Source organism: Schistocerca americana, chromosome 1 (assembly GCF_021461395.2).
Source record: "Schistocerca americana isolate TAMUIC-IGC-003095 chromosome 1, iqSchAmer2.1, whole genome shotgun sequence".
NCBI classification, from domain to species: domain Eukaryota; kingdom Metazoa; phylum Arthropoda; class Insecta; order Orthoptera; family Acrididae; genus Schistocerca; species Schistocerca americana.
Genome location: NC_060119.1, coordinates 193,399,554 through 193,425,337, shown reverse-complemented (window position 1 = coordinate 193,425,337; position 25,784 = coordinate 193,399,554). Strand labels below are relative to the sequence as shown.

Sequence of the window (25,784 nt, the reverse complement as noted above, 5' to 3'; positions counted from 1 at the left end):
TGATGTGTGGCTTATGAGCAGCCGCTCGAACATGAAATCAAAGTTTTCTCATCTCCCGTCTAAATGTCATAGCACTTGGCAGTGGATCCTGATACAGTTTGGAATTCCTGTGTGATAGTCTGAATAGGTGTCTGCCTATTACACATTAGGTGCCTCTTCAACTGTCGGCGGTCTCTGTTAGTCAACAGACGAGGTCGGCCTGTACGCTTTTGTGCTGTACGTGCCCCTTCACGTTTCCACATCACTATCAAATCTGAAACAGTGAACCTAGAGATGTTTAGGAGTGTGGAAATCTCTATGGGACTTAACTTCTGAGGTCATTAGTCCCCCTACAACTTAGAACTACTTAAACCTAACTAACCTAAGGACATCACACACATCCTTGCTCAAGGCAGGATTCAAACCTGCGACCGTAGCGGTCGCGCGGTTCCAGACTGTAGTGCCTAGAACTGCTCAGCCACTTCGGCCGGCTCAAGTGACACCCAATCACCTGACCACATTCGTAGTCCGTGAGTCCCGTGGAGCGCCCCATTCTGCTGTCTCACAATGTCTAATGACTACTGAGGTCGCTAATATGGGGTACCTGGCAGTAGATGGCAGCACAATGCACCTAATATGAAAAACATATATTTTTGGGGGTTTATGGATACTTTTATACTTGTTTTAGTTGTCTTTCATACTTTGGTTATCATTGTTGCCACAACTGCTTCTGTGGCCTTAATTAGAGTGAAAAGCTTAAAAAGATGTTGCAGTTTGTGAACAACATATACATCTGGAAAAAAAAAGAGAGGGAGAGAGAGAGAGAGAGAACTGTACGAACCAAGCATGTGAAACCACACACTCTTAAGTTAGAAATGAATAAACAATGGAATGAAATACATTTTAGTTTACAAATTAGAAGGTAACGTTTGTTAATTACATGCCAAGTTCATGTTGCAGGCTACAATTGTTGGTCAGTGTGACCACCATCTGTATCCAAGATAGCCTGGAATCACACTAGATGTTCCCTTTCACAACTGTTCACTGCACTTTAAGAATGATGGGCCATGGAATATTCAGCTGTCCTGACCCTGCTCGTGTACTGCTTGAAGATGTCACATTGTGTCCAGCATTCTCATCCACGGGGCCAGTAATTTCTTCAACAGTTTGTGGCAAAAATAGCTGGTAGCCTGTTTCAGAAGCAATTCCCAAATTTCCAGTTAATTTGAACACTCTTCATTTATTTAATTTGTCAGTACTAATGAAGAGCAGCAGCACTATGCTACATATTTTGATAAAACTGGTTTACAAGTAAAGTCCTGTTCACTTTGTTCAGACTTATGTTGACTGTCTACAACTGTAATGCACACGAAAGCTTGTTTCAACCCTATGTTGCCAAACCTGTACTGGCACCTAACAGCATGTCATGTTACTGACACCACTAACAATACAAATCTACAGCCCAGCCTCAACAACATCCCTATAAAGTTGGTTACCCACATGATAAATAGCTTTCCTCCAACACTGTCTCATGTAGTGAAAGCGTAACTATAAACATCCTGAAAATACTGTTGTATAGAAGACTTTTGAAAAAGAGCCTACAAGAGTCTGTATGTCTAGCAAGTTACATTGTCCTTGAAGTTCTTTTTCGAGGCAAGAAGACGACTTGGAGAGGTGTCATGTTGTAAAAGAAAGTAATTATATATTGAATTATATTGTGGTATTGGGAAAAATAAATTATTTTAATTGTAAAAAATTGTTTTATGGGAAAGTAAATGTGGGAACTGCTAAGTGATGTATTATTGTTTTGTTACAGGCATGTCCAAAGCCAAAACCTGGTTATCTGAATGTGCACTTGGTGGCACACACACATGATGATGTTGGTTGGCTGAAAACAGTGGACCAGTATTACTATGGAAGTGAGTAAAATTTTAAAATGCGTTGAACATCTGACTATATATATATGATTCAATTTTCACCCTTTGCTCCAGCCCCCTACCCTACTTTCTATTCCCCATCTCATTTTTAAGGGGAAAGTAAGGAAAAAATAGAGTATTTCTCATTTTACATAAACTATGGTTGTTTTTTATATACTCATAGTTGTCACCTTGTAATAAGAGTCAGTTTGTCAATAATGTACCAAGCCATGAATTTTAAAAGAGAAGTTCAGCTCACAGATTTTATGAAAAATATGGCTTTGACACGGTATTGTAATTTAAAGATATTTATCAGTATTCAATATCCAATTAACGGCTTCACCCGTAATTTCTGGGAAATCACTCAATTTCCCAGAGTATCTTCTCTTGGATCACAGTTAGACAATGTCCACCACAGTCTGCTAGGCTGTTCCACGGTTACATTGATATGCAATGATTGTTCATGAGATTATGATTCACAAATGAAATGTCTTAAGAACTTATCATTTTTCAGTTAATCTGTACTAGTAGTCTTGAAATTTTCCTGTTTACATTTTATATACTTTTTGTCATTTCAGTACTAATGGTACTGATGAAAAAGTGTGTGTTCTTGATTATATGAAAAACTGCATATACAGCATATACAGCATATTTTTTCATAAAGTATATTGTTGTTCACAATTTTTTTCAGGCAAAATGCTTGTTTTTCTGATCAGCAGAGCGTTTTATTTCAGTATTTTCTATCCAGTCATTTTATTTTGTGTGTTTATGATTTAAACTATTAAATATTAATGGTGTTGGCATTCTTGTTTCTTCTTTTAATTCTTGAATGAGTGCTCTTTTATTTCCATTTTTCTTCCATAGCATAATGTGTTTACAAATCTAGCATCATACAGAATATGAATTGCACTGTAATAGAGTTAGTAGATGTGTGTGGCAACTTTGTTGCACTTGTCATGTACTACAATTTGCTACTGCAAGAGAATTCACAGAACAGGGCCTTTAACTTAATAAAAAATGGAAACTCAAACTATGCAAGAGTTTTGCTGCCTCTGCTAGGTACACATGGAGGATGATGCCATTAGGAAGAGAATGTACTCTGATAATTTCATTTTGAATTTTGGTAACCGGGGCTGTTAGTCATATGGAGACAAGCCTCCAGTAGCTATAGCAGCAAGTAATTTGCAGTAGACACTCAAAGAGTTTTAGGAAGCAGAAGTCCGAGAGGAAAATTGAGGAGGAGAGGATTCTGCAGTGAGGTAGCAGTCACGGCTGAGACTTTAGGTGAGGAGTACCAGGTCATGATCATTTTTAAAACAATTGTTGTGCTCAGTAAGGTGAGGGAGGACTTAGTAAGGATTTTACTAAAGAGGATCATGGTTGGGAATAGTCTTGATAGGGACTAGGCTTATGGTAGGACAGTGACTTGGATAGGATTGCTACTCACTCAGACCATTAATGTTAATTTTGTACAGGTGCTCTAACATTATGGTCACCCTTACATTAACAGTGCTATGCAGCATGTGTTGGACTTAAGAGGGTGCTGATGACTACTGACAAGGCACACACTTTGATGGTACCAGTTGAATGTATCCTTAGCTCCAGCTAGACAGGCCTGCACCTAAACTGGATTGAGAAGGAATGGTTGGTGAAGACTGTAAGTGATTGTAGTGTCGGTGGACCTGGGCTCTCTTTAGGCCAAATTCTGGTGATAATGTGTAGAAGAGCTAGACCTTTTTTTAAGATGAAATTGAGTAGAAGGTGTCTCTCCTGAGGAAAGTTCCTTTCACGCTGGTAGAGATTTCAGTAAAGGGGAATGCAGATCAGAAGATACAACAATATTATTTCAGCAAAATATTAATGGAATTAAAGGAAAAATCAGTGAATTGCTAATAAATCTCGACACTGACATTTCTAGTATCTCAGAGCATTATTTACTGGGCGAAGAAATACAAAGGCTTTCTTTGGAGGGATACATCTTATGATTTCTATACAGAGAGTTTGTTGCAGAAGAGAAGAGGAGCCATTTATGTCAAATGTGCTGACTCATTCAAAAGAACAAAACATTGCATGGACAAAATATTTGAAGTGAGTCCAGGAGTGTTTAAATTTTCTTGGAAAAAAACTTTTCCTTAGAGGCCTCTCAGGTCCCTAGTTTAGGCTGGGTTGTCCTCTCCAGACTGTGCTAGGCTGGATTCTTTAGAAGAACATGGTACTGATTTTCTGTGGGGGCTGCAACATAAACTTTCTGACTAATTCTCCAGAAAAATGAATGTTAATGGATTTATTTGAATCTTACAACCTGATACTGATAGTATACTTCCTAGCTGGAGTTCATGAGAACAGCAACATGACCATATTATTACCTATTTGATGGGCACAATGTGAGAGAAATTAGTAACAGTCAGATCATGATGCACAGATAGTAATACAGGAAAGAATCAAGGCAGACTCATATCTCAAAGTAGTAAACAAAAGATTGTAATGCGGACACTTAGTCAGTCTCGTGGGGTTAAGTTGGCAAGAAGTCTGCACTGCAAAAGACCTGAATGACGAATGTAATACATTTATTCAGATCCTTATCACATGCTTTAATAGTAGTTCCTCTTTAAAAAAAAAATGCAGTCACATATGCAGTGCTAATAAGCAACCTCTTTGGATAACTAATGGCATTAAAATAATAGGAAGAAATAAAAGCTTTATCATAATATGAAGAACATTCAGAGCTCAGTAACAGAATTTTAGTACAAATAATACTGAAAAGTGCTGAGTAATGTCATCAGTCAGGCTAAAACAATATATTATGCCAAGAGAAATAGGAAGCTCACGGGTCGGTATTAAAACTATATGGTCATTTATGAATATAGGTGCTCATCGTATTACACCTTCTTTGTGTGAGAATGAAATTATTAGTGATCCACCATAGTTGTGCAAAATATTTAACAATTGCTTCATGTCAATAATTGGTGAGTAAAATGAAACTTTTATTTGTACAAGTAAATATGTAGAACTTTGAAAGCTGGTATTTTGATGCACCTAAATCACATACAGCTACAGGAAACAAAGACAAAACTGAATTAGTCATTGCACCATTAAAGAGTAAAAACTCCCAAGGGTTTACCCCCAGGGGTCACAGATCTTTTTTTCTGAGTATATGCTTGGCTACCATGGCACCCCGGCCCTTGCAGTGCTACTTACCTTTCCATGCTGCAAGTCTATCCTTCTACTATTCTTCTTTTTCCCCTCTGCCTTTCCATTGGGTTCTTGATGCCAGTCATGCTTCAATTTGATTTATTATTTTGGACACTCCTTTTTCTCTCTTCCAGCACTTTCCACAGCTTTTCATCCTTTACTATATAGTCACCTTTGTTGGGTTTGACCTACAATTCCTCTTCTAAGTTTTACAGTGGTGTGGATCATGCATTAAAGGTTGCAGACTGTGGTCTACATTCCATCTTTTGTGCTTCGTATTTTTGCAACCTTCCTTTCTAGCAAAAGTAATACACCAAAACCCAACACGGTAGCCATCCTGTTGTGGGAGGGGGCAGGGGCACAGGCATATGGCTCTTATTTGGCCATTGATCCTTGCCTGGTTCTCTCCCCTCCATACATGGGAGAGTCCGTGATGACCTGTGTGACAGTGATTATTTTCTGGTTGTCCTCTCCCTTCCTCTGCATCACTTACTTGGGTGTCCATCCAGATGGTCTCTCAACAATGCTGACTGAGATGCCTTTACCTCTGTCATTACCCTTAGCATAATACCACATGATGGTATCAATGTAGCTGTCCAGAGCACAACCACAGTTATTTTATTGGCAGTGGACTTAGCAATTACCTATTCCTCGGGATCCTTCTGTCGGAAGACAGTCCTCGGTGGACTTCAGAAATCACCATGACTGTTAGACTGGAGATGGGTTCTCCAATGCTATAAGTGACATCTATCGGCAGAGAACCTCATTGCCCTTAAACAGCTCCATGCCAGCGCCTGGTACCTAACAAAATGACAGAAACAAGAATGCTGGGAACAGTATGCGCTGGACCTTGCACTCTTCCTTTGCATGTTAGGGCAAAGGTTCAACACCTCTGTGGATACCAGTCCCCCACTGGTGTACTTGGTGTATAACAGAATGGTGTTTTCTACACTGAATTGTGGTTTATTAGTCTCATAACGTACATAATCTAAATCATTTGATTCAGGTACAGGAGACACGTCAAAATTTTGGTAAAGTTTGACCATATACATACAACACCTGATTTTAACAAATGGTACCATAACAATAATACAATATAAAAATACATATACAATAAAAAACTAACAATTAATTACAACAACTGATTTTAACAAATGGTATCATAATAATAATACAATTTTGTTTCACGTACAATAAAAGACTAACAATTATTTACCCCTTGCTCAAATTATCATTTCATCCTCTATGAATTCTTCTACTGAATAGTAGCATTTATCCCACAGAATCTGCTGTAGCCTTATTTTTAGACTCTCTGGCTTCATATTAAATATATTTTAGTCCATTAGCTTGTTATATATTGTCATCCCCATATACTGTGGAGTTCGTGCATATAATTTCAAATGGTGTGTGGGTAACATAAAATTATTTTTATTTCTTGTGTTGTATATGTGGTTAAAATGATTTTCCTCAAATAATTTTTGTCTGCTGTGTACAAAGATTATAATTTCATAAATGTATATGGAGGGAACTGTTAGGATTTGCAGGTTCCGAAATAATGGGCGACAAGATTCTGTTTGTTGTGCAGTACACATGTATCTTATAATTTTCTTTTGCAGTTTCAGTATTCGAGATACACTATTTGAATTTCCCCAAAAAATGATACCATACCTAATGACAGATTCAAAATAACTATGATATGCTATTTTCCGTGTACTCATGTCAGTAGAGTTTGCTAGTATTTGCATTGCAAATGTGAAGCTGCTTAGTCTATTTAATAGTAACTCAATATGTGTACTCCAGTTTAAGTTGTTGTCCACATTTAGTCCTCGGAATTTGACTGTGTTAACTTCTTCCATAGGATGATTGTGATGATGTATTTTAAGATCCACACATTTCAAATGTTTGGTTTTGAAATGTACCATATTGGTTTTTGTAATGTTCAGTTTCAAGCCATTTAACTGGAACCAGTTTTCTAGAGTGCCCATTGTGCTCACAATGGAGCTCTGAATTTTTTCTGCATCATCTTCAATTAAAACAGAAGTGTCATCCGCAAACAGAACTGATGAGGAATTTATATTTATGGGCAAGTCTTTTACATAGAATAGGAACAGGATTGGCCCCAAAATGGAGCCTTGCGGCACACCTTGTGATACTGTGCTCCATTTAGAATAATAATTCACTGCATTTGATGTGACACTTACCCTTTGCTTTCTGTTGTGCAAGTATGATGTGAACCATTTCAGAGCTTTGTCCTTAATCCCATATTTGTTTAATTTCTAGATAAGCAAGTCATGGTTCACCGAGTCAAATGCAGTTGAAGAGATCGCAGAAGATACCTGCGACTTTACTCCTCTGATCCAATGATTTGCATATCTTCTCAATAAAGCTATTTACTGCATCCAGTGTGTTTTTTCCTTGTTGGAATCCAAATTGGTTACTTACAATAATATCATTTTTTACGATAAAATTTTTGATCTGATTTGCAGCTACTTTCTCTAACACTTTTGACAGGATTGGGAGAATAGAAATAGGGCGATAGTTTCCCATATCTTCCCTCGACCCTTTCTTGAACAGATGATGATGTTACTGAAAAATTTTTCAGTGTTTTGCTTGAGCCTCTTTCAGAATTATCAGCCTGCATTTCATGTTCTCAAACAGTGGATGGAGTAAACTGACTTACCTTTAACTACACATCACCTAGAACCATCTTCACTGAATGTGAATTCTGCAGTGCTCTAGCCCATTGCCCTGATGCACCACTAAGAGCCAGACCACATCCACAGCCAAATGCTGAAACACCTATCAGTCCATCACCAATGCCACATCCTAGACACTTTTGGCTGTATCTGAAGTGAGAGTGAGTTGCCATCACGTGTTTGCCCCGATACCGAAAATGGGCAAACACCACACTGAGGTAAACATCTATCATCCATTGTCTTACTAATGTTCACTGCAAGTTGCTCAAATGTATGGTGAGCCAGCAGCTATGTTGATATCTTGAGACCTGGGGTCTTTTGGCTCTGTCCCAAAGCAGTTTTTTCCAAGACTATTCTACTGCAGACAGTTTGGTCTGTCTAGAGTCTGCCATGCAGGCAGCTTTTGCCCGGTGTCAACATCTTATCACTGTCTTCTATGACACTACATGGTGTCATCACATACTCACCACATGGCGTCATCACATTAGTGGAGTCTCCAGGCCCCACACCATGTTTTTGTCTGTAAAGTCTTGTCACAGTATCCTCTTTGGGTTCAAATTAGTGATTCCTACAGTATCTGCCATATACAAGAGAATAGAGTCCTGCAAGGCTCTTTATTGAGTGTTCTTTTTCTAGTGGCTACCAACGATACATTTGCAGATATGGGATATACAGTGATATAGCTATGGGATGTACAGTGTTATCTTCTCTGTATGCTGACAATTTTGCATTAACTATTGTTTTTCCACTGTGGGTGTTGCTGAACACATGCTGCAGGGTGTCATACAAAGGTGCAATCCTAGGCTCTCACCATGGCTTCCGATTTTCAGCTGCCAAGATGTGCATCATACGCTTTCACCGTGTTCACGCTGTCCGTCCACTATCAGAACTCTACCTCAGTAACCAGTTGCCCCATGTGGTGGAGTGTTATCACTTTTTGGGACTGGTCTTCAATGTTTAGTTGACAAACTTTCCCCATTTTTGTCAGTTTAAGCAAACTTGTTGGCCACACCTTTATATTGTGCTGCCTCAGTAACACCGCCTGTGGCATAGACCACTCAACACATTTGCAACTTTACGAGGCTCTTATCCTGATCCATCTTGATAATGGGTGTCTGGTATATGGCCTGGTATCACCTTCAGAATTGCAAATGCTGTATCTGACACACCATTGTGGTGTCCAGTGTGTGATGGTTGCCTTATGAACCAGTGCTGTGAACAGTCTTCTTCCAGAGGCTGGGGTCCCTTGACAACAGATTAGGTGCCAACCACAGCTGAACTATGCGATACACACTTTCTGTTGCCTTGAGCATCCAAAACACAATGTCCTCTTTCTTGATAGGGAAATCCATCTCTCACAACGCAGGCTCAGGACTGCAGTTCACATACAGTCTCTCTGATCTGAATTCTAACTTTCTCCAGTGTTGGCTCTAGTCAAGGAGCAATCACATATGCCCCCACAATGTGCACCCCTTCCTCAAATCTGTCATGACCCATCTTTTGGACTGAAACTCTCTGTTGACCCCATTGTTTTTTGCCACCTGTACCTGGCCATCAAATGGTTCAAATAGCTCTGAGCACTATGGGACTTAACATCTATGGTCATCAGTCCCCTAGGACTTAGAACTACTTAAACCTAACTAACCCAAGGACATCACACAACACCCAGTCATCACGAGGCAGAGAAAATCCCTGACCCCGCCGGGAATCAAACCCGGGCGCGGGAAGCGAGAACGCTACCACACGACCACGAGCTGCGGACACCTGGCCATCCTTGATGCATTTCCTAGTTCAGAAGTGGTATACACTGATGGCTCTATGGTTGACAGATGAACTGGTTTTGACTACACACATGCAAGATGCAGTGATCAATCTTCCCTGCTGAAGGAATGCAGTGTATTCACCACAGAAATGATGGCCATCACTCAAGCCCTCAGTCATGTTGGTTCTTGCATTAAGAGATGTTCTCAATCATCAGTGACTCCCTGAGTAATCTTCAGGCAATTGGTCAGTGCTACCCTTGACACCTGTTGCTCATGACTATCCAGGATCTCCTTTCTGACGTCCATCGAGCTGGATGGTCAGATTAGATTAGATCAGATTAATACTAGACCTGAGTTTCTCCTGGCGTATACAACTTTCAAATAACTTCCGGGAATTCACCCAGGTAACACTTTCAGCGACCGCCGATATTTCGGCGGGAGAACACCCCGCCATTTTCAAGGCAAACTGCAGTTTGCCTTGAAAATGGCGGGGTGTTCTCCCGCCGAAATATCGGCGGTCGCTGAAAGTGTTACCTGGCTGATTTCCCGGAAGTTATTTGATAGATTAATACTAGTTCCATGGATCATGAATACGATATTTCGTAATGATGTGGAACGAGTCAAATTTTCCAATACATGACATAATTAAGTTAATTTAACAACATACTTAAGTTAATATAACAACTTTTTTATTTTTTTGTGTTCTTTTTATTTTATTTTTTTAAATTTTTTTTTCTTAATTTATATCTAAAAATTCCTCTATGGAGTAGAAGGAGTTGTCATTCAGAAATTCTTTTAATTTCTTCTTAAATACTTGTTGGTTATCTGCCAGACTTTTGATACTATTTGGCAAGTGACCAAGGACTTTAGTGGCAGTATAATTCACCCCTTTCTGTGCCAAAGTTAGATTTAATCTTGAATAGTGAAGATCATCCTTTCTCCTAGTATTGTAGATATGCACACTGCTATTACTTTTGAATTGGGTTTGGTTGTTAATAACAAATTTCATAAGAGAGTGTATATACTGAGAAGCTACTGTGAATATCCCTAGATCCTTAAATAAATGTCTGCAGGATGATCTTGGGTGGACTCCAGCTATTATTCTGATTACACGCTTTTGTGCAATAAATACTTTATTCCTCAGTGATGAATTACCCCAAAATATGATACCATATGAAAGCAATGAGTGAAAATAGGCATAGTAAGCTAATTTACTAAGATGTTTATCACCAAAATTTCCATTGACCCTTATTGCATAAGTAGCTGAACTCAAACGTTTCAGCAGATCATCAATGTGTTTCTTCCAATTTAATCTCTCGTCAATGGACACACCTAAAAATTTGGAATATTCTACCTTAGCTATATGCTACTGATTAAGGTCTATATTTATTAATGGTGTCATACCATTTACTGTACGGAACTGTATGTACTGTGTCTTATCAAAATTCAGTGAGAATCCGTTTACAAGGAACCACTTAGTAATTTTCTGAAAGACATTATTGACAATTTCATCAGTTAATTCTTGTTTGTCAGGTGTGATTACTATGCTTGTATCATCAGCAAAGAGAACTAACTTTGCCTCTTCATGAATATAGAATGGCAAGTCATTAATATATATTAAGAACAACAAAGGACCCAAGACTGACCCTTGTGGAACCCCATTCTTGATAGTTCCCCCAGTTGAGGAATGTGCTGATATTTGCATATTATGAGAACTGCTTATTTCAACTTTCTGCACTCGTCCAGTTAGGTACGAATTGAACCATTTGTGCACTGTCCCACTCATACCACAATATTTGAGTTTCTCTAGCAGAATTTCATGATTTACACAATCAAAAGCCTTTGAGAGATCACAAAAAATCCCAATGGATCATTCAAAATTTGATTGGTGAAAGCATATATGGCATTTTCTGTTGGAAAAACCTTTCTGGAAACCAAACTGACATTTTGTTAGTTCTTCATTTTTACAGATATGTGAAGCTACTCTTGAATACATTACTTTCTCAAAAATTTTGGATAAAGCTGTTAGAAGGGAGATTGGACAGTAATTGTTGACATCAGATATATGGCATATCCCCCTTTTTATGCAAAGGTATCACAATAGCATATTTCAGTCTATCAGGGAAAATGGCCTGTTCCAGAGAGCTATTACACAGGTGGCTGAGAATCTTACTTATCTGTTGAGAACAAGCTTTTAGTATTTTGCTGGAAATGCCATCAATTCCATGTGAGTTTTTGCTTTTAAGCAAGTTTATTATTTTCCTAATTTCAGAGGGAGAAGTGGGTGAGATTTCAATTGTATCAAATTGCATAGGTATGGCCTCTTCCATTAACAGCCTAGCATCTTCTAATGAACACCTGGATCCTACTATATCCACAATATTTAGAAAATGATTATTAAAAATATTTTCAACTTCTGACTTTTTGTTCGTAAAGTTTTCATGCAATTTGATGGTAATACTGTCTTCCTGTACTCTTGGTTGACCTGTTTCTCTTTTAATAATATTCCAAATTGTTTTAATTTTATTATCAGAGTTGCTGATTTCAGACATGATACACATACTCCTGGATTTTTTAATAACTTTTCTTAATATAACACAGTAGTTTTTATAATGTTTGATAGTTTCTGGGTCACTACTCTTTCTTGCTGTCAGATACATTTCCATTTTCCGGTTACAATATATTTTTATACCCTTAGTAAGCCATGGCTTGTTACAAGGTTTCTTACGAGTATATTTAACTATTTTCTTGGGGAAGCAGTTTACAAATGCATTTACAAAAATGTCATGAAATAAATTATATTTTAAATTGGCATCAGGTTCACGGTACACCTCATCCCAGTCTAACTGCTGTAGGCTTTACCTGAAATTTGCAGTTGTTAAATCGTTGACTGAACGTACTACTTTGGAAGACTGTTTAGTAGTGCTGAATGGAGCTATGTCATATATTGTAACTAGCTGTGCACCATGATCAGAAAGACCATTCTCAACAGGCTGAGCATTTATCTGGTTGAACTTATCTTGGTCTATAAAGAAGTCATCTATCAGTGAGCTGCTGTCCTTTACCACTCGAGTAGGAAAATCAATAACGGGTGTCAAATTGAAAGAACCGAGTAATACTTCAAGGTCATTTTTCCTATTACCCTCTTTCAGAGAATCTACATTGAAGTCCCCACAAATAATAATTTGCTTCCCCCTGTCTGACAGATAGCACAACAAGGAGTCCAAATTTTTCAGAAATAGATGAAAATTTCCTGATGGGGACCTATATACAGTTACAATTATAAATGTGCCTTTATTTAATTTAAGCTCACAGGCACATGCTTCTGTATGTTTCTCTACACAAAACTTTTTTTTTCTATACTTTTTGCACAATGATAACTTTTGACACATATGGCAACTCCTCCTTTCTCCATACTTTCTCTCATTACATGTGCAGAGAGCTTATATCCACTTACATTTACCTTATCCATATCAGTAACAATGTGATGCTCAGACAGGCATAGTATATCTGTTTCATCCTCAGCTTCTAAATCTTCTAAACAAACCAGAAGCTCATCTATTTTATTCTTTAAACTCCCAATATTTTGATGAAATATACTTACATTATTTTTAATTATACTTTTATGAGAACCTTTCATTATTCTAACATTTGCAGTACTCTCCTGTCTGAGTTTCTCATTGTGCTTAGGCCTAGTTCCTATACCAGTGATCACATGGTGTTCAGAGAGGCAGATTATGTCAACTGGGTTGGGTGACTTTAATTCATCAATGCAATTACCTAGGACTGAGATACAACTTGGTGGAGATAAAGTTTCTGGTGATTGGTGAAAATTTATAATTGACAGCTGTGATTGGTGATCCAATATGCTAGAATTGTGCTGTTTAATTTCTTTCCTAAACTGAAGATTTGTTTCAATCCTGACCTCTCGTAGAACTTGACATCTTTCTGTCTTACCTATCCTAAAAAAGGTGCTGCTCCAACACCTGTAACCACTGGTATTTTACCATTCATGGCAGTGCCTCCCCCCTTTAAACTTCCTGCTATTACCCCAGCCAGTTTCCCCTTCCCTTTCCTGTTGAGATGTAGGCCGTGCCTGGTATAGTCCCACCTACTGAGAGAACCAACAGGAACCACACCAATATGAGCCCCCGCACCCGACCCAAGCAGCCGTTCCAACTCCAAATTAACTCTCCCAACAGAAGAGTTCAAATGAGGCCGGTCATGGCATCTCAGGACAGATACAAATTCAACATTGGTATGTCTCGATGCCGACGCAATCTTTACCAGGTCACACTCCATACTGTACCCAGGATCTCTGTCGATGCTGGTCCCTGGCCCTCCCACAATAACCATGGTGTCTTCCCTGGTAAATCCTTTACAGAGTGAACCTAAATTCTCTGTCACCTGATCCAGACTAGCACTTGGTTTGAAAAAATTTCTGACCTGGTATTCTGGTCCTAATTCCTCCTGCAGAAGTTGGCCCACACTTCTGGCATGAAAACTGCCTAACAACAAAACTTTCTTCCTTTTCGATGACTTTCCTACATTCTTTTTCAATTTCCTATTGAAAGTTTGTTGTGTCCTGTCTACACCTACCTCTGCTTGAGGCTCATCAGTTTCTAACTGAAGCAACAGGTCAAACTTATTTTTGACATTCACCACAAAACTGTCAGACTTAGTTCTAGGCCTGTTCCTTCTGTTACCTGTTGCCACTTCCCACCTCTCTTTGCCCTTCTCCCTCCTTAACCTGTCCAGATCTTCCCTACCTGATCTAGCTCAGCCTGAAGGGCAGCAATTTTTCCCTCCTGTTCCACTATCTTCCTATCTCTGCTGCAAATCCTACATAACCACTGATGAGCCTGATCCACTTCCCCGACACCCACGCCACTGCAGTCCCCCCAGTGAAAAAAAACTACTGCATCCATCACACCAAACCCCGGAACTAACAATTCTACGGCAAGTCAGGCACTTCTCACTCATGGCAAAAATAATACTTTAGCTAGAATAAATCAATTAAATTACCGAAAATCAAAAAAAGACGTTACAAGAATTAAGCCTATTCACAAATGTATATAAGCAAGTTTCTGATTTAAAATTCCACTCTTTTTCTGAGATCTGTATTAAAACAATGAAGGTATACGCTATTTATTATATATTTCACTCGATGGAATGAAAAAAGGACAATTAAACGAGATACTTTAAGTTTGATTCTCCAAAAACGTTACGAGAATTAAGCCTATAAACAAACGTATATAAGCAAGTTTCTGATATAAAGTTACGCTGTTTTTCTGAAATCTGTTTTAAAACAATGAAGTTATACGCTATTTACGGTAGTTTACGTATTTGTTACCGAGAAACTAGTTAAATTACCGTGAAACAAGAAACAAACACGTTTACAAAATTTAAGCCTAAGCGCGACTTCGCGAAGTTACGATCTTTTCGTGTTTTCCGAAAAAATACGCAAAGAAAAGTCAAGCCTTCAATGGCAAGACTAAACGATACACTAATGCACGTATTTAATTTGTTGTCGGTGTTAAACTAAATTATATTCCTGTCTAAATCACTTAACTTTCTGGAAATAGTTTCTGGCGTCACTTACTCGGCGGCCATCTTGGAACACATCCTTGTCTTTATCAGGACCCCAGGTCACTATGGGATCCCAAGGAATGAACATGCTGACATGTTGGCGACATTGGCTGCCAGGATGCTGACTTTGGATATGGGGTTACCGAAACTCAACCCTGGATTGACTCTGCACTGTCAGTTGTTGGAGGCTTGGAACATGGATTGCTGTGCCCTGCTCTCTCTGAACAAACTGTGAGCAGTAAAGGGGACCATGGCCATGTGGCAGTCTTTCCTTCATGGCTCACACAGGGAATCTACCATTCTGTCAGCTTCGCAGTGGCCACACTTGGCAAACCCCTGCCACTCTTTGGCAGGTTCATGGTTGGCTACCACGGGATCCTAGCCTATGCAGCATTTTTCCCTTCTGGGCTGTATGTCTATCCTCTTGATATTCTTTTTCCCCTCCCTTGGGGAACATGTCTGGGGTATTCTTGAGAATATTCTGCATTCTGTCGCTGACATGCGAACAGTCTCACCTTTGTTTTTCACTCCCTTCTCCTTTCTTTGTTTCCCTTCTCCTTTCTTTGTTTCCCTTCTCCTCTCGTCCCTCTGCTTTGGCGTTTGAGGATCCTCTTATCTCTTCTTCCTCCCAGTGCGCTACTGAAGGCCGGCCAATGCATCTGATGCATAACAGGTGACTGAGTAATGCGTAATTCCCAGCCCTGGGTCGACAGGTAGTGTTCGCACGTACTCCTTGGTACAGGCCAGGCCCAGGGAGGGGTGATTGCCTGAGCTGTAACCTTCCCAAATTGCTGATTGGTCCCTTTGTCAGGTGTTCGGGAGGTGTGACCTGAGAGGTGAACAATCACCTAAGGCAAGTGTGCCCCTTGTGAAGGGGGCCTCCAGTTGGAAGTAGCGTGCCATTGGAGACACTGGCAATCATCTTCCCATTCATCTTCTACAAAACGTGAATGCAACGAGGCTAATGATCCAAAGAACCTCCCCGCTGCACCATGATTGCTAGTGGTCTCACATACTGAAGATGGTCAGTCCTTCGCCATGGTAAATCTGTTCATTATTCAGAAAGGTGTAGATGCAATTGCTGGCCCTGTGAAATCCTGCTCTCATTTATGGAATGGCACTTTGCTTTCGAAGACCACTTCTGATTCTCAAGCACAACAACTGCTTGCTGCCTTGCTTCTCCACAGTTACCCTGTTCATGTCCAGGCTCACATAACTTTGAATTCTTCTTGTGGTGTAATTTACACCAAGCTGCTCGACAGTCTAACCAAGGCTGAAATACAATCTTCCCTCTCAGATCAGGGTGTTATTGCCATTCATCCCTACTGCCCACTCGCTCTCTTTATCACCTTCGATAGAGTGGTGCTTCTATCCAAACTCAAAGCAGGCTATGAAATTATCACCGTCTGGCTATACATTCCGAACCTGATGCGCTGCTACCAGTGTCATCATTTTAACCACACTAGAACGTCTTGTTGACACCCAGCCAAATGTGGCACCTGTGGCAGGGATGCGCATGAGGGTGATTGTCCACCTCCTTCTCACTGTATAAACTGCAATGGTGGCCATGCTGCCTCCCCTCGGGAGTGTCCAATGTATCTTGATGAACGGGCTGTTCAAGAGATCCTGGTCAAAGAAAAGCTGCCTTATCCAGTTGCTCGCTAGTTGCAAACCCTGTGTTCTCCCATCTGGTACCTATAGTTCTATTCTTGTTACCCCTCGCTCCATGAAGGACATGGTCATGCAGACATGCAAACTCCAATCAGATCTGAGGTCGTGAAATCGTCCAGTGTCAAAGTAGCGTCCCCATCCTCCCCCCCCCCCCCCCCCCCCCTCCCATCCAGCTGTGCAACAAGCCATCAAACTCTTGCCTCCAGGGGCGAAACCACCTGCTATACAACCGGTAGGCCAGAAAGGAAAGGAGTACTCCCGTGAAGACTTCCACTGTCCGTTCAGCCAAACAACACCTGAGAGGCTTGAAGAAGTCATCCAAAGACAAACGGTCCTCTCCTTCACCACCTCGAAGGTCCTCTTCAATGGTGTCAGCACATGATAACCTTAGACCGGCCAGCATCCGTGTGGCAGGTGCACACCAACAACCGTTTTTTGGCGTTAGACTTCACAAATCGACAGCACAAGCAAGCTGATGCTTCTGTGGACCCCATGGAGCAGGATCCTCCTGCTTCTGTGCCTTGTAATAGCGCCTCTTCCCCAGCTGTCACTTGGCAGCAGCCGAGGTGACACCTCCACGTCTTCTCCTCATCGTGACACTCCTCTAATGGAATGTTTGTGGTCTTCGGTCCTACAAAGAGGATTTATGGCTGCTTTTAGCATTGCAGGGTCCCACTGTACACTGCCTTTAGGAAACGAAATTGTGCCCTCATGACTGCTTTGAGCTTTTACATTTCTTACCAATTCGTTTTGACTGTTCCCCTGGGGCCGGCATTCCCTCTCATTAGGGCATCATGCTGCTCATATGGGATAACATTCATAGCCAACACATCTTGCTGACTACCAATCTTAAAGCTGTGGCAGTTCACCTTTTCCTTCCTCACCTGACGTTTGCCCTGTGTGGTATATATATGTCTCTCCATCATTTGCTGTCACTAGGGCAGGCTTCCTTCAACTTATTGCGCAGCTACCTCCCCCATTTTTGCTACTTGGTGACTTTAATGCACATCATTCCCGTCTGGGTTCTCCCAGGGCCTGTCAGACAGATGCCCTCATGGTTGATCTTCTTAACCAACTTAACCTCTTCTGCCTTAACACGGGAGCACCCACTTTCCTTCTCGTCTCCTCGCACACCTATTCCCGTTTGGACCTGTCCTTCTGCACTGCCCAGCTTACCCATCGCCTTGAGTGGTTCGTTCTTTCTGACACCTACTTGAGCAACCATTTCTCGTTTGCTATCCGTTTGCTGACCCCCTACGCCATCCACGTGCATGCCTAAATGGCAGCTTCCTAGTTCTGACTGGCAGCTTTACACCTCCCTGGTGACCTTTGAAGAACCAGATCTCCCCATTTGTGATGACTGGGATGATTATCTCACAAAAGTTATCCTTACTGCTGCAGAACGTTCCATCCCCCACACTTCCTCTCTACCACGTCGTGTCCTGGTCCCTTGGTGGACTGAGGCATGCCACGATGCAATTTGCTCATGTAGATGTGCTCTCTGCCCTTTTAACTGCCACCCTATGCTGGCAAATTGCATTAATTATAAACAGATGTGTGCAAAGTGTCACGTTCTTTGGGGTAGCAAAAGAGCTAGCTGGATTTCATTCACTAGTTCTTTTAACAGTTCCACACCTTCCTCTGTCTTGTGGGCCAACCTCTGGAACCAAGATCCATTCCCCAGTTTCCAGCCTGACAGTCACTGACAGTGTCACCATGGACCCTATTGCTATGTGCAACACTTTGGACTGCCATTTTGTAGAAGTTTTGATCTCTTCCCACTATCACCCTGCCTTCATCCATCGGAAATGAGCAGAGGAGGCTTGGGCGATACCCTTATCTTCTCCAAATCGTTAGGGCTACAGTGCCACGTTTACTATGAGGGAGCTAGATCGTGCTCTCAGTTCATCCCAATCCTCCGCCCCAGGGCAAGACGCCATCCGCATTCAGATGTTGCAGCACCTTTCTCGTGCGGGCAAGCGCTTTCTGCTGAACTCGTGTAACTGCATCTGAGCAGAGGGCACATTTCCTGGATGCTGGCATGAAGCCACTGTCATACCCATATCTAAGCCTGATAAGGACAAAAACAAAACCTTCCTTCTAGCTACCACCCCATCTCTCTTAACAGCAGTGTTTGCAAGGTGATGGAATGTATGATTCATGCCCGGCTGGTGTGGTGGCTCGAGTCTCGACATTTACTAATGAATGCACAGTGTGGATTTCAAGCACGGTGTTCTGTAATCGACCATCTCATTACTTTGTCCACCCATGTCATGAATGGTTTTCTGCGGAAATCCCAGACTTTGGCTGTGATTTTCGACTTGGAGAAGGCCTACAACACCTTCTGGAGAACTGAGGGCACCTGCCCTGTTTTCGTCCGGCATTTTTACAAGATCAAGTTTTCAAGGTGCGTGTGGGTTCTGCTTTGTCAGACACCTTTATCAAGGAAAATGGTGTTCCTCAGGGTTCCGTCCTGAGAGTCATCTTCTTTGCTATCACCATTAACCCTATAATGGCCTGTCTCCCGCTGGGCATCTCCGGCTCTCTTTATGTAGATGATTTTGCCATCTATTGCAGTTCTCCACAGACCTGTCTTACTGAGCGGCATCTTCAATGCTGTCTTGACCATCTTTACTCCTGGAGCATCAACAATGGCTTTTGCTTTTCCCCTAACAAAACTGTCTGTCTGTCTGAATTTCCGGTGGTGCAAATGGTTTCACCCAGCATCTCTACATCTTGGACTTGTTGCCCTTCTGTTCGTTGAAACGATGAAATTTCTGGTGCTCCTGCTCAATAGGAAACTCTCTTGGCCCTCCCATGTGTCTTACCTGGCAGCCTGCTGTATGTGGTCCCTCAATCTCCTGCGTGTCCTCAATGGTGCTTCCTGGGGTGCCGATCGAACCAATCTCCTCTGTTTGTACTGGTCCCTTGTCTGTTCGAAACTTGACTATGGATGCTTTGTTTATATGTCTGCATGCCCATCTCTCTTACGGTGTCTCAACACTATCCACCATCATGGCATCCATTTGGCCATGGGCGCCTTTTACACCAGCCTGGTTGAGAGTCTGTATGCTGAAGCTGCTGAACTACCACTGTCCTACCGCCGTGACTTGCTCCTCTGCAGTTATGTATGCCGTTTGTCTGCCATGCATGGCGACCCCTCCTATGCCTCCTTCTTTGATGATTTCTTTGGTTGTCAGTATGGGCTTGTCCCTCTTCTGTTACCGCCTGGAGTCTGATTTCGCCACTTGCTACAGTGGGTTAACTTCACACTACCTGCAACGCTCCTGGTGAGTGTGAACCCTTCACCACCTTGGCTTCGTGAAGTAGCCCATGTTAACCTTGGCCTTCATTCACATCCTAAGGACACTACACCAGCCTCAGTGTATCACCTCCAGTTTCACGACCTTCGCGTGGAACTTCGCGATAGTACCTTTGTCTACACTGATGGTTCTCGGGCTGACTGTGAGGTCAGGTGTGGCTTCGTCATTGGCACCTGTGTCTTTCGATATCAGCTTCTGGCACGCTCATCAGTATTTACAGCTGAGCTGTTCGCCTTGTATCCGGCGATACAGTCTTTCCAATTGTGCCCTCTGCTCAGACTCACTCACTGCCCACCAGAGTCTATGTGTGCTGTACGCTGCTCATTGCAGCGGGTCCAATAAAACTGTCACTTGCTTCGTGGAGTCAGTGTCATGTTTCTGTGGGTCCCTGACCATGTCGGCCCAGCAGTAAATGAGGCTGCTGATGCTGCTGCCAAAGCTGCAGTCCTTGTACCTTAGCCCGGGAGTACCTATATTCCCTCCGATGATCTGTGTTGCCGTCTGTCAGGAGGTGTTGTCCCTTTGGCATTGCCAATGGTCCTCCCTTCATGGGAATGAGCTTCGACTTATTAAGCCTCGACTTATTAAGCCTCGACTTATTAAGCCTCTCCCAGTGCCTTGGACGACCTCCTCTCGGCCCTCCCACCAGGAGGAGATTATTTTAACTCGGCTGTGTATTGGGCACTGCCTTTTTAGCCATTGTCATTTGCTAAATGGCACTACCCCACCTCTTTGTACACACTGTGCCCAAATTTTAACTGTCCACCACTTCCTGCTGGAATTCCCTTTTCCAACAATTTAAGTTCCAGCTTGGGTTTGCCATCTGATTGATCAGCCGTTTTAGTGAATGACGCGCGGGCTGTCAACCGCGTTTTACTTTTTATCCACGGAAGCAATATGGTGAAGGCCATTTAATTTTTAGTTTTGGACCTCCAATGATCGAATGATAAAAGCCAGAGTAAGAGTGAAAGGAAAAAGCATTGAAATCATCTAAGCATATGCCCCACAGGTGGGGTGTACAAAAAAGGAGAAGGAGGAATTTGAAGATGACATGCAAAAGCAGCTAAATGGAGGTTATCAGATTATAATAGGGGACCTCAATGCACATGTTGGCACAGACAGGAAAGGATTCGAGGAGATAATGGGACCAGAGGGGTGGGGGAACCGAAATAGAGAAGGAAAATTGTTGCTGGAATTCTGCAAGAGGAATGGGCTGGCGATCGCAAATTCCTGGTACAAGAAGAGAAGTAGCCACAAAATAACTTGGTACAGTGGAGACTGGTCCCAAACTTCAGTAGTAGACTATGTACTAGTGGATAGGCAGATGATGAGCAGCCTCACAGATGTTAAGGTCATTCCATCTGAGGCCTTAGACAGTGACCATCGGCTGTTGGTAGCCACCCTGAGAGAGAAAAAAGATAGGAGGGCAACAGATATACAGGAGAAAAGGTTGAAGACATGGATGCTGAAAGAGGATGAACGGAGGACCCAGTACCAGACACTGATCAGGAAGAAGCTGCCAAAGGAAGATCAGAGAACAGTGGAAGAAGAATGGGGAGATTTTAAGAGGGCTCTAGTTGAGGCAGCTGAGACTGTGTGCAGAAGAACTAGCACAAAGAGGAGAAGTAAGGAAACCCCATGGTGGAACAACATATGTAAAGAGGCAGTACTTCGAAAGAACAAAGCCTTCAGAGAATGGTTCCAGACCCGAACAGAGGAAGCTAGGGTAAAATATAAGGAAAGCAAGAAAGCGGCACAGACCATACTAAGGGCGGAGAAGAAGAAGTGGATTGAAAAATGGACAAGAATGTTAGAAGACGACAGTGAAGGGAACAAAAAAGTACTTTACACCATGGTAAGAAATAAGAGGAACGACAGAAGCGAGTGCCTGAGGATCATGGATAATAATGGAAGAGTTGTGGAGGAAATGCATGAGCTCAAAAAGATTTGGAAGGAGTACTTTGAAGATCTGTTGAATGCCGCCAAGCGGGTAACTAACAGCGATGGAGAGCCTAAGGCAGCAGACGATTATAATAGTGGGGAAATTGATGATCTAACTTGGAATGAAGTGGAAGAAGCCATAAAGAGGATGAAAGGGGGCAAGGCACCAGGTTCGGACGAAGTAACAGTGGATATGATACGAGCAGCAGGAGAAGTAGGACCCCAGTGGCTATACAGAGTGCTGAGGGTGGTGTGGAAAGAGAACAGAATTCCTGAGGATTGGAAGAAAGGAATTATAGTCTCGATCTTCAAGAAAGGGGATAAAAGGAGATGTGAGAACTACAGAGGAATCACCCTGCTATGCCACTGTGGAAAAATCTATGAAAAGATCCTGGAGAAGAGAATAAGAAGCAGCATTGAAAGTAGACTGCAAGAGGAGCAGTACGGTTTCAGACTGGGAAGATCAACAACGGACCTCATATTTGCGGTAAGGCAACTGCAGGAAAGGCACTGTGAGTACGGGAAGGACTTAATCATGGCCTTTTTAGATATTGAGAAGGCGTTTGACAGTATCTGTAGGGACAAGCTCTGGGATGTGCTGAACGCAAAAGGGATAGATGAAGAGATAACACGAAAAGTTAGAAAAATGTATGAGGGAAGTGAGAGTTGTGTGAAATTGGGGAGGGAACGTACTGCATGGTTCAAACTGGAAAATGGGCTGCGACAGGGAAGTGCACTTTCGCCTTTATTGTTTATTATTGTTATGGATGAAATCCTACAGCAAGTATCAGATGCATTTGGAGATCATAAAATGAAAGCAGTGCTTTTTGCCGATGACCTGATGTTATGGGGAAATTGCGAGAAGGAGGTGCAAGAGCAGTTAGATGTATGGGAGGCAACGGCAGCACAATATGGAATGCATTTCTCTGCAAAGAAAAGTGAAATAATTGTCACAACATGGAAGAAGAATAAGCCAAATGTGGATATAACCTGTGGAGGGGAAAAACTACAAGTGGTAGAGAACTTCAAGTACCTGGGAAGCATGATTGAAAGTAAGGGGGGAAACGCAATGGAAATAAATGAAAGGTGCAGAAAAGCAGGGCAGTTCTACAAATGCATTAGGGGGCTTATTTGGAGCAAGGAGGTGCCACAGAAATCCAAGGGAATTATATACCGAACCTACTTTGTCCCCATATTGGCATACGGAAGTGAGACATGGGTAATGCACAAAAGCGACAAAAGTAGAATACAGGCTAGTGAAATGAAGTTCCAGAGGAGCAGGTTGAGTGTAACAAGACGAGACAGATTGCGAAATGTGTATGTGAGGGAAAGACTAAAGGAGGAACAAGTACAGGACAGGATAGAAAAATCAAGACTGCAGTGGTATGGACACATGAAGAGAATGGATGAGGGAAGAATTCCAAAGAGGATGTTTGATCTGCAACTGGAGGGGAAGAGGCCCAGAGGAAGACCAAGAGATAGATGGGTGAAGGGAGTGAAGGAATGTGTGACGAGAAGAGGAGAGAACTGGACGAAGGTGGAAGAGGGGGAATGGTGGAAAGACAGAACACGATGGAGAGGCTTGTGTTCCCGACAGACCCAGACAGTGGCTGGAAACTGTCCAAGATGATGATGATGATGATGATGATGATGATGATGATGATGACCTCCATTTCTGTAAGGTGTTTCTTTACCCTTTTTCGACGTGCCAGTTTTTAGCTGTCTCCTGTTCTGTCCATTGAGACTGACGTATAGTCGTTTAACTCCTCTCTGTGTTCGTGTTCTCTAGTTTTGACTAGGGCGCGTGTGACCCGAGTTGTTTTTTGGTGCCCTAAAGCAAAACGAAACAAATACCGTAGTGATATGTTATGAGGTGAGGATCCATCCCACTGTCAGCATGGTGTCTATCTAACAGTGGCCCACATCCTACAGGACAGCCCTAATTTGGCCACCTCTCAGCGAAACCTTAAGCTTGCTGACACACTGCCTCTGGTACTAGTGGACTACTGGCCTACACCAATGCAGCTAATCTGGTTTAATGTTTTACGTTTGAAGTTGCTTTCTACTCCTCTTTGAGGGATAGGTCACATTGGCCTTGCCAACCATTTCAGGGATTGAAGGGGTCCGTAGCCAGCTCCAAAACACAGTACCATTGGCAGCCCTTGCTTGATGGTCTGACCTGGCTTCTGCCCTTTCAACTTTTTAAATTATTCTTATTTTTTTATTTTGTCATTGGTTTACTGTCTCATTGTCATTGTTCTCTTTCCTGAGGTTTTATCAGCTTGTCTGTGTTTCAAGTTTTTCTTGTGGTATTAGAGGGTGTGGAAAACTGGCAGGATGCAGAGGGTGCGTCTACCATTGCATTAACATGCCCTGGTGGCTTCGAGCTGCTTTCTGAATGGCAACTTACCCACCTTCACCTTCTTACACCCCTCTCTCACTTCTATACTTGCCTCTCTCTTGTGGTTTAATTCATTCTTAGTTACATTCAGGTTCCTCAGGATTTGTCTTCTGTATCTTTCCTCTCCAATAGCTTTTCCCAGCTTGAAGCATATAGGATGTAGAGGCTGAGACCTGGTAGTTTGGTCCTTTCAACATTCCAGTTCAACCCAAAGGGAATGATAAAATTTCAGGTAGGATTATGAAGACTATGTAACATACATTAGTTCTGTACTGCTCACCTGTGCAAGAAGTCTTTCAGATGTCGTTCAGTTTTCTGACAAATTGGAATGCTCTTTAGTAAAACCACCTTATAAAAAGGGTGAAAGAGATAATGTAGAGAATTACTGGTCTTTTTTATTTGCTACCAGTGTTTTCAAAATCTTTTGAGAAACCAATGTATAGGAGCACACCTCAGTACACATAATATGCTGCTTGAAACGTTTGTAGCATTTTTACATAAGTTTAATAAACAAGACAGAGGCACATAACAGAGACTCGTCAATAATATATTCTTCTTCACTATTTACAACAATCTGCCAATGCCTGGGATAACTTTCTGATTGTGCGACTGTAGAAGTCACATGGTTTTGAGGCAAGGAACTCGTCGAACCATATTAGGAGTGTGTTTTCATCTCAAAAGGTGAAAACCTGTGGGTGCAAGATCAGGTGAATAATGTGGGTGTGGAATGACTTCCCAACTCAATACATGTGTAGTTTTCTTTGTTGGTTTAGCAGTAAGTGAGTGGGCATTATCGTGGAGTAGTATCACTTCACACAGTCCTCCTGGTCATTATTCTTGGATTGCATCTGCAAAACGTCTCAGTTGTTAACAGTAAATATCAGCAGTGATGCATACACCATGGGGAAGCAATTCATAGTACACCACACTGTCACTGTTCCATCAGGTTCATAACATTATTTTTTGTTGGTGTATGCAGGTCTCTGTATGGGGAGTTGTTGCTTTGTTTGGTATGAACAATTCCCTTGTTTTCCTTATGTTAGCATAAAGATACCATTTCTTGTCACCAGTAATGTTACAAGATAGGAATGGCCTGTGTTGTTCACAAATCAATTGATGACAAAGAAGCAGAGACGCACATGTGGCCACATGCTGACGTTTGTGGTTTTGGCTCAGAGCATGTGGTACCTGTGCACCTGATTTTTGAACCTTTCTGATTGCATGCAAGTGTCGCACAATGGCAGAATGATCACAGTTCCACAATTGTCAGTCCTTGAGTACACTGATGTGGATCATTGTGGATTAATGCATTT

At 41.9% G+C, this 25,784-nt stretch overlaps 1 protein-coding gene across 2 annotated transcripts in view; it reads left to right on the top strand.

Annotated features, from left to right (window-relative positions):
• LOC124593973 (lysosomal alpha-mannosidase-like) overlaps nucleotides 1-25,784 on the top strand; it is a 169,764-nt gene that overhangs the window by 49,456 nt on the left and 94,524 nt on the right. For both annotated transcript variants that reach the window (XM_047132425.1, XM_047132357.1), the window contains exon 2: nucleotides 1,796-1,898. In XM_047132425.1, coding sequence (XP_046988381.1) covers nucleotides 1,796-1,898 — 103 coding nt within the window. The remainder of the gene's footprint in view (nucleotides 1-1,795; nucleotides 1,899-25,784) is intronic.